At 37.7% G+C, this 9526-nt stretch overlaps 1 protein-coding gene across 1 annotated transcript; it reads left to right on the top strand.

The window, feature by feature from the left end:
• The first annotated feature begins 489 nt into the window (after positions 1-489).
• Positions 490-8226, top strand: LOC132055461 (protein MLN51 homolog). The gene is made up of 12 exons (XM_059447301.1): positions 490-1041; positions 4094-4196; positions 4302-4534; positions 4613-5451; positions 5742-5850; positions 6098-6223; positions 6806-6861; positions 6954-6999; positions 7119-7189; positions 7289-7365; positions 7749-7836; positions 7929-8226. Exons 1-9 carry the CDS (start codon positions 566-568, stop codon positions 7144-7146), a joined length of 2016 nt encoding a protein of 671 aa, XP_059303284.1. The 5' UTR covers positions 490-565; the 3' UTR covers positions 7147-7189; positions 7289-7365; positions 7749-7836; positions 7929-8226.
• Positions 8227-9526: the final 1300 nt, after the last annotated feature.

The following is a 9526-nucleotide window of genomic DNA, read 5'->3' as shown; positions in this document are numbered from 1 at the left end:
AGTTATTCTAATCTAAAAATCTAGGGTTTTCAATTTCCTTAAAATCTACTAAATAATATTTACATTAAATAAAGATAGAGAAGGAAAATAGAAACCCAAGGGCAAATGAGCATTGACCACCGACCCAAATCGAATGTATATTCCTTTTTTATAAAAATGCTGACGACACAGAGACCGTATGAGGAAAGACATGTAAAATAAAAATATCCACAAAATAATCGCTTGCTAGGGGTTGGTAGTACAACAAGAACTAATCCAATTCCAATCTAAAATTCTAGGGTTTTCAATTTCCCGACATCTACCAAAATTCACATCACATTCCAAAAACCTCAATCTTTCATCTATTCGTTATAGATTATTGAATTTTTTGGTTATTGTTCAAAAAAGTTCCCTTCTTTTATGTTTTTAGGAGATTAACCCTACCAAAATCCAGATTACATTCCAAAAACCTCAACTTTTCATCTATTCCTTCTAGATTATCGAAATTTTTGTTTATTTTTGGAAAAATTCGTTCTTTTATGTTTTTGGCGTGAAATTTTTCGTTTTTTTGATTTAGAGTTGAAGAATGGCGAGTGTTGGAGAAGCAGAAGTAGAGTACGAAAGCGATCCGGAAGAAGCGAAGTTGTCGTTGAAGATGCGTAGGAAAGAAGCTAGCGATGATGAGGACGTGGAGGAGAGAGAAAGTAGAGAGAAGATTGAATCCGATGGCGAATCGGAGGGACAAGGTGCTGCTGCCAATTACGATGAAGATGAGGAGGAAGAAGAAGAATACGACGACGAAGAGTATGTGGAGGACGATGAAGCTTATGAGGAGGAGGAGGAAGTAGGTGGAATTAGTGGTGATGTTCCTGAGGAAATTGTTAAGGAGGTTGAGGCAGTAGTTGCGGGAGAAGAAGGAAAAGGGATTGGTGATGGCAATGAGAATAATGTGCAGGGTGAGGAGGAGAAGAAACAGAATGAACCTTATGCTGTGCCTACTGCTGGAGCGTTTTATATGCACGATGATAGGTTTCGAGACAATGCTGGTGGTGGGAGAAACAGGTACTGGTCATACTTTATGCTAACAGATAGTTCATTGGTATCTGAATTGTTAGAGTAATTTGTTTTGCATCCTACATGTTTTTAGCAATGTGTTTCAGCAGATATTCTTGATATATGGACAATGGAGAGGTTTTGAGGATATCCTAGAGAGGCTAAACTCTTAAAAACTTCGTCTGCAAAGCAATTAGTAGTGATGGTGGAGTTAACTCCTAAAACGTATTGTAGACATCTGCATTTTAAATAAAATAGAAAAGTTTGATTCTTTTCTCGAACAAACTAAAAATGAAATAAGACCACATAATGGATTAGACTTTAGAGGGAGTAGTAAATATGGAACTGTTTAATGGTATCTGAATTCATAGAGTAAGTTGTGTTGCACTCCATATGTGAATAGCAATGTGTTTTGGCAGATATCTTTTATACTCAGCAGGTTGTTTTCATAATTTAAAGCTATATGGATCATGGAGGGGTTTTGAGGATATCCTAGCTAGGTTACGCTCTTAAAAATTAAGTCTGCAAAGCAGCTAAAATGACAGTTGAGTTAGCTCCTAAAACTTATCGTAGACATCTGCATTTCAAAAATAAAATAAAATATAAAAGTTTGATTCTTTTCTTGAAAAACTGAAACAGAAGTAATGCCACATAATGGATTAGAGGGAGTAGTAAATAGGGTTTGAAGTATTTGAGTGTATTAGATTGGTGCTTCAACATTTTATTATTTTATCACCTATCTAGAAAAAGATTCCATTGTTTTATGCTAATTATGCAGTAGCTACTTTATCCTGTATGTAAGATCCTGTATATAAGATATTGGATGAGTTATAAAAAAATGATGGTTGTTTCTGGCTTAAGATTTCGGCTAGCATGTAGCCGATGATGCATGCCTGGCTTGTAGGTAGCAGATCAAACAAAACTAGTTGTATTGTACTGATCAAACAGAACCATAACAAAGCAGCTTAACCCTGTGACACTGACAGAATATCTAATCCTGATCGTTTTCTTAAAATCCCGTACACAGAAGTATAAAGCATCATCTGGCTCTTTACGATAAGACACCCAGTTATCTATACTAATAGGAATCTCATTGGTGCACCAAAAGCTCTCCTAATTTTGAAAAGCTGTATGAACTGGAACCATGGTGTACCGAGCATCTATTTTAGAGTACCTGATTTAGTGAAAAGGTGCTACACAGGTGAAAATGATGGGAGAAAAGGGAAGTCATTTGCTTATATAGGTGTTAGCATGAGAGATTTTACATTTTGCATCTATGAGTTCACTATGGCAGTTCTGTCCTGATTATTTCCGGATAAGGGACTGTCATCCTGATTAGTAATCAATGAAGACCTTTTTTTCTTTCTGTTTGTAAATGGATAACAGTTTTAGAAGAGAATAAAAATGGGAATGCATAACCTGCATAGAGCGAGTGTGCACCATTCCAAGAAGTTGAATTTAGACCCTCTCGACCTTGGTAGTTTCCATTACTTGCTTGTTGGTTTCCCTCTATTTGTCTTATAGAGTTTCTACTTCAGTTGTTCACTATCTTCTTTGCATCGCTGGTCTATCTGCGCCATTAATTTGCAATATCTCACAACTCACCCTCATTTGATGTCACCCATAACTTCCTTGATGTCCATTGTTCCGATGGTTGAAATTTCTCTGTGTTGCTTTCCGTGCAACCAATTTCCATATATGAATCTAGGGCATCGCTCTTTAGAGAAATAATATTCAGTCCCATGCACTTCTTGGTTTTATTCCCACATGCAGAGCATTCTTTCCACCATATGAACATCCTCCTTAGAATAATATTTTCCTTAGTCAAGCTATCATGTCTCCTGTGACACTACTTAGTCAAGCTATCATGTCTCCTGTGACACTACTTTTTAAGTCAAAACTTGTGATATTTTGTCTGACCCTTGCCTGATAATTTTTGTGTTATTGTTTCATTGGAACATCCCAATTTGAATCCCTACTTTACCTCGACGTACCCATATCAAACAGGTGTGATACGGGGAGGGATGCTTTGTGTGGAATCTTCAATTACTCTAAAAATTAACAGAAAATTAAATGTACCCATTCTGGATATTTACACTAACGTAGGAGACGTACCTGCATCCAAGTATATAGCTGTTCCCTAAGTGAATGATATTCTGAATAATTTATTATTATCGCCTGTGCTTTATATGTAGGACACCAAAATAATCAGGTGTGGTTGAGGACTAGGAATAAATTTGAATATACCTTACCTTCCAATATCTCTCCACTCTATTTAGATAGTGTTAGACCCTTGACCTGAGAATAAAAACCCAGATCAGGCTTCCTCTGCTTTAATTTTGTCTTGCATTTGTTGAGCAACTTTTTCTTTAGTTTTAGCTGTATTGCAACCTCCTTATGTGGATGCTTGGCTTGTGCGGAAACATCACTATACAACATGTTTCTGTTCTCTAAGTGCAGAACAGCAGAAGAGATATATAATTTCATGTTTGTAAACACCTATGTTTCTACATAAGCATTAACGTTATTTTTTAGAGATCGTGCTTTTCCTCATTAACTTTGAAGACAACTTTCTAATGAATCGGAATTATAAGTGTATTGAAAGTTGGGATCATAACTAAGTTTCTTAAAGTTGAATGCTTTTCCTAAGGGATGCTGTTGCAAAGCATGAATCTCGAAAGTATTTGTCGGAAGGGATTGGATGCTGGTATGCCGTGATCACTCACATATGAGTTCAGTCTGTATTTTTTCCTTCCCTCATGGTTGAAAATTTGATCAAACAGTAAGAGGATGTCAGAGTTGTCATGCTTTTTTTGATCCCTTCCTAAGTGTATTGGTTTTGAGTACAGATCTGGTATTCTGCTGAACAACATAAACTGCTTTTCAAGTTGCTTGTACGTACCACTTTATGGGCCACACTGTTGTCTTACTCTCTTAAATGCACAACTATGACATGTTGCTACAAACACTCTTCTATATATAGTTTCAAAAAAAGAAAAAAAAAAAAACTTCCTTTAGATGATGACCATATTTTGATATTGTTGTATAATTGTTTTGCTAGGCGGACTTTTGGTGGAAGGAAGTTATGGGAATCCAAAGATGATCGGAAATGGGGACATGACAAATTCGAAGAGTTGAGTGTGGAGGAGAGGCATTATGAAGAGGTGAATGCTTTTAGCCATGTGATTTTTTGTTGTTGCTCATCTTTTTTTCCTCGCCTTTTGCGTGATTTGTTTTGCTGTATTAATATTATTCTATCGAATCTTTAGGGTAGGAGGGGTTCAAGGGGTCGTTATCGAGGCCGAGGTAGAGGGCGAGGGCCTGAACGTGGAACTGTCCGAGGACGAAGACCGAAAGCATATGTCAATGACAGCAATCGGGACAACAATAACAGCCTGAAGATTCAGAATAATGCTTCAAAAGGTATGAGAGGTCGGGGTCCAAGAAGGTATCGACCCTCATTTAAGGACAACATTGATGCACCCGCTCCACCGAACAAACAGTGAGTATCAATTCAGTTAATTTTCTCCTTTTCTTCATCACCAATGGTTCTTGATGTTCATCAAGTTGTATCTTTCAGATCTGGTCTGTCAGTTGAGAAACATTCATATCATAGCACAGCCAAACCATCTGCTCCTGTATCAAATGTAGAAAATGATGCAGTGACAGCTGCTAAGCAAGGGTTTGTGTCAAGCTTGAATTCTGCTTCTCCTCCATTTTACCCCTCTAGTTCCTCCGCTAAAGAGACCACTATGACACACAAGAGGGAACTGCAAACTGGGGCAAGTAGCCACAGTGTTCAGCCTTCTGTCTTAGGAGATAGTTCTGCTACCGCACAATCAACTTCAGTGTTGCGAGGGAAGAAAGCCAGTGATTCAATTAGCCTTGACAAACTTAATATTGCTGATCCTATTACTGCAGTAGCTTCGAAGGTTTCACCCGGTTTGCAGTTGGCTCCTGGTTCCTCGACAATAAGTCCTACTCAGTCGCAGCCATTGAGAGGCCAAGGAAGAGGATTTAATCCAATGCCAAATGTGAATTACCAATCTCCTGTAATAAATAATCAATTCAACAGAGTTTCTCAGCCAACAAATCTCCCGTCTACTCAGAGAAATCCTGTTCTAGGTCGAGGGCAACCTTCTTTCCAAGCTACTGGTCACCAGTTTGCTCAGCGATCTGGTACTAGATCTCAAGGTTCATCTCCTCCGAAAACTGGACAATCTATCCCTGAAGCTGGAGAGTTTGAATCTTCTTCCGATACAAGTAAGTCAAAGAATGCTCTGGTTGCAAAAGGAAAAGGCACTTTTCAGAGCACTGGAAAGGGATCAGTTCTCTACGGTGGAGCTCAGGTTATGGGTGCACCTGGAAGCATGGGTAGGGGTGATCAGAACTTTGCTGCAACACCAGCCTTTTTGCCAGGTAGACCTTTTATAATTAGCCACCTCATCTTGAAAAATTCTTTATAAAACATCTGGGCCCCTTGGGATGGTTCAATAGGATGTCGTTCGGTACTCTTTCACTCAATTTGTTTTTAGTGGCTAGGATTTCCTTTCTAGAAATTATGCTATAGATTTATGGACCATGTTACTTATGAAGAATGTTCGTCTGTGTAATTAGTAGATTATGGTAATTTATTGTGGTGCATCTTCCTAAATGAAAATCATCTTTCTGCAGTGACACTTAGTATTTCTTTCTTATGAAATTTGCAGTCATGCAATTTGGTGGCCAGCACCGTGGTGGCATTCCTGCTGTTGGCATGGCCTTTCCTGGATATGTTGGTCAGCCTCAACTTGGTTTGGGAAATTCTGAGATGACATGGTAAGATTTTATGGCAATGTGGTAACCAGTTCAAAACTAATGTAATTTCCATGAACTGTATGGGGGGATTTTATTGCTTAGGCATTTCCCCTCGATAAACCCAGCTGTGGATGTCTATGGAGTGGGACCATATTTTCCTTCTGAATCGTTGTATATAGATTAGTTCTGTCATATAATCATAAATATTGATAAACTGGTTTGCCTATATTGGGTAGTATTTCAAATGATTTTGGTTTTCAACTGTCAGGTTGCCAGTTTTAGCTGGGGCTGCTGGAGCATTAGGTGCAGCATACTGTTCGCCATATATTTCTGTCGATGGTGCTTATCATGCTCGCCCATCCGGGCAACTATCTTCTCTCACTGCTGCTCCAAGGTCAGTATTCTCGCCTCCATTTCAGTATATCCAGTTCATTAGTATTTTCCTTTGTGCTGGCATGTCGGTGTCGTACTTGTTCCACACTTCTTTCACTCGTTTTCGTTTACTCTTGCTTAATAGAGATGCCACTATCTTTTGTTCTGTGATGACTTACTCATGTTGTGGGAACTCATGACTTGAGTGTCTAGACAAGTGTGACCCATGTTTTTCTCTTGTGGAAAAGCTTGACCAGTTTGCGTAACTCGAGAAAACAAATGGCAAAGCCTGTACAATTGTAACCAAAAGTTTTGACAGATCCATTTTATTGTTTGGGCTGTTTATGGATAGTTATTGAAATTTTAGTCTGAGGAACACTCTCTTGGTGAGAGTTCTGCTTGTGCAGTTGTCTGTATGCGCTGACTGACAGTTACTGGTTTGTGATTTTGCCATTTTTCTCACCTATAAACATCATTTGTTATTACAGATTGTGAGAAAATGATTTCTTGATTCTGTAAATATTGCGGCTATATATGTAGCAGGCATTTTCTTTAATACTTGTAATAAGCGGAAAAGACACTTAACAGTCACTTCTCTCTGCAGCAAAGAGAATAATACCAGTAAACCAAATAATGAGAGCATGCCCCAACAGAGACCAGGTGAGATATGTGCATGTTCTAATTTTTACTTAGTTTTCTCTGCTGCTGCAAAACTGCGTCACTGATCTTGTATGCCCCATTTCCTCTCTCAGAGCTCTCAAATGATGACTTGGGCCAGCGTCAGAAGAATCCTCGCAGGTAAGCTTATATTCCTGTTCTGAAATGAGAGTTTCCAACCTTCCCCTTTTGCTTAAGTACATGTATTATTGGTTTAGTTAACCTTTGTGAATTTTGAGTTCATTTATTGTTTTTTGCAGATATACAGAGATGAAGTTCGATCAGTGAGCTAGTTTGTAGATTGAAGCTCTGTTTGAATAAGCAGATTAAGGTCAACTTTGTTGAAATTTTTTCTTCTTTAGTTTACAGTTAAAATTTTCATCTGTGGTTGACCGTTGCAAATCTCTGAGTAAAACTCTTGGTTCTGCAGGCCTTCTCCCAGACCCTATGTTCTCCGAATGTTGATTTGGAGTATCTAGGGCTCTCATGTGTTGTGATGTATTTTAGGTAATGATTTTGCTCACGACTTTAATATCATATTTTCTTGTGAAATGATTCAGCATTTTGGAATTTCCACCAAACATAATCCTTATGTTTTTTTAGTTACTTTGGCAATTGCCCCTCCCCACCTTCCTAAAATCTGAAGGGAACAGAAAAGAAGAAAGCGAAAGAAAAGGCACTCTTACTGGCCTGTCAAGGGGCAATTTTGGACTCGAAGGAATTTACCTAATGGTTCCGTGATCTAGCATAATATATCTTATGGTTTCATTATCTAGCTCTAAATTGTCTGTATTGCGGGTATCTACTACTGATTCATCCAGCTTGTGTGTGTCATTTTTTCTGACCTATGTCCATTGCATTCTCTTCTCCTTTTGGACTTTTGATCCCAGGTTTGCATGACAAACGCCTGCTCATGCTGCTTCACTTTCGGGGATACACTGCAGCTTGACGGGTGGCAATTATTTGTTTAAATATGTGGTACCGTTGTTGTACTCTTGTCTTCATGCTTAGTGTATGTATGTCTCTTTTAAAATTGAGAAATAAGTTCTGCCTTGTTTCTTAAATCTCAGGTACTTGTGGCTTGGTTTTTCTTTTAACTTAAGGAAATGGAAAATGATGATTGGTTTCTTCAAATGGTGATGAAAATAATGGTAAAAAAGGCCCAGAAGCGGTCGCAGCTGTTATCTTATTATGTGAAGTTTTTCTCTTCTAAATAGACGGCCGGGCCGTAGTGTCTTTCCTAGTTTTCCGTTAGTGGCCTTAAGTTACTACTTATTTGGTGGATACTTTCAGGGTTTTGTAGTTAATATTATGTTAACAAGAGAGCTTTGCTTACTCAGACATTTAATAATAAATTTTGTTTCGAAGGGACTATGGTTCATCCAGATTTCATGCACATTTGGCTTGCTCAAGACATTGAGTAATAAACCTAGTGGAAATTGTGTAAAAATTCGTGGGAATTTGTAACTTTCTTTCATCTCTCTCTTATTATCATATATAAATATAAATGGCACCAATATAGCATTATGTGATATCACTTTCACTTGAAGCAACATGAAGTTGACTTTTATGGTTGGGAGGAAATGGTAAGGGTTGCCAAGTGTGATTGAGGGTGTAAGGATGTTGGGGTGCATTGAGTGCAAATTTGGCTTTACTGAGTTTCAGTTTGTGTGATAAGTTTCTCTTATATTCAATGTCAGTGTTCTATGTTCATTAAACATCTTGAGGAAACTGGCTAAACTTTGACCTAATCTTCTGATGATACTTTGAAACCACGAGCAATGTCAATAGCAAGCTATTTCATTTAATTTAAGTGTGAATGCCATTCACCACACTGGAGGCTGACGAAAAACTGAGAAAATTCTAGGTCGATGCTGTTACGGCACTCCTGGAAAAAGAAATTAATGATGTGATGATGTTCCCTATTTCACTTGTTATTACTCTATTTTCCTGCGGTAAATGAGGTTGTTGAAGAGTCAATAGTTTATTTGAAAGTGTAAGAGATTCTCTCGGAGTTATGCGTACAGCACACATCACCTTAAATAATCAAAGCTCCAGCATTTAAATAATGCTAGTTCGCAGACTCTTCATTTAAAAATTCAATCAGAGTCAATGAGTTAGGTGCATATATGTTGGGTCCATCTGTTGGCGGACTAAATTATTTCGGAATTATAATCCCAAGTTTAATGGTATCAAACGGAGTATAAAATGAAGCTCAAACTTAGTTTAGGATACTTAGTTTACCAAACGAGCCCTCACTCCTCAAGCTTTGGTGATGCCGTTGTCTTAACAGAGAGAACGTGCCTGTTCAACTTATCTAAGAGAAGCAGTATTGAGCCAAAACAAGGGATTAAAAAATGATGCTTTGGACCAAGTTTATTTATTAGAAATTGTCTCTTTCAGCCCTTATTTAATCTGAATTGTCGAAACATTCTCCAAAAATTGCCCTTGAAATAATTTAGCCATTTAACATACTACCAGTGTCATTTGGCCCGGCCGACATTAAACTAAATTTGTAGATTTCTTTTAAACTTCTTTTTACTCTTACTTCTTTGTTTTTGTAATATCAGTTTGACATTTTCTAAGAATTCTAAGATATTAAAGTACAAAAAGGTATCTGAACGAAAATATTTTTATTAGTTTATATATTAGACTTTTTTAAAACAAA

The sequence above is a fragment of the Lycium ferocissimum genome, chromosome 5 (assembly GCF_029784015.1).
Source record: "Lycium ferocissimum isolate CSIRO_LF1 chromosome 5, AGI_CSIRO_Lferr_CH_V1, whole genome shotgun sequence".
NCBI classification, from domain to species: domain Eukaryota; kingdom Viridiplantae; phylum Streptophyta; class Magnoliopsida; order Solanales; family Solanaceae; genus Lycium; species Lycium ferocissimum.
Note: the sequence above shows the minus strand (reverse complement) of the source record. Positions and strands in the feature narration are given on the sequence as shown.

Bases quoted from the DNA above. Each gene is read 5' to 3' on its own strand.
- LOC132055461 (XM_059447301.1), top strand. From the start codon at position 566: ATGGCGAGTGTTGGAGAAGCAGAAGTAGAGTACGAAAGCGATCCGGAA. The intron at 1,042-4,093 runs GTACTGGTCATA...TTGTTTTGCTAG, and splicing joins GCTGGTGGTGGGAGAAACAG to GCGGACTTTTGGTGGAAGGA. The intron at 6,862-6,953 runs GTGAGATATGTG...TTCCTCTCTCAG, and splicing joins CATGCCCCAACAGAGACCAG to AGCTCTCAAATGATGACTTG.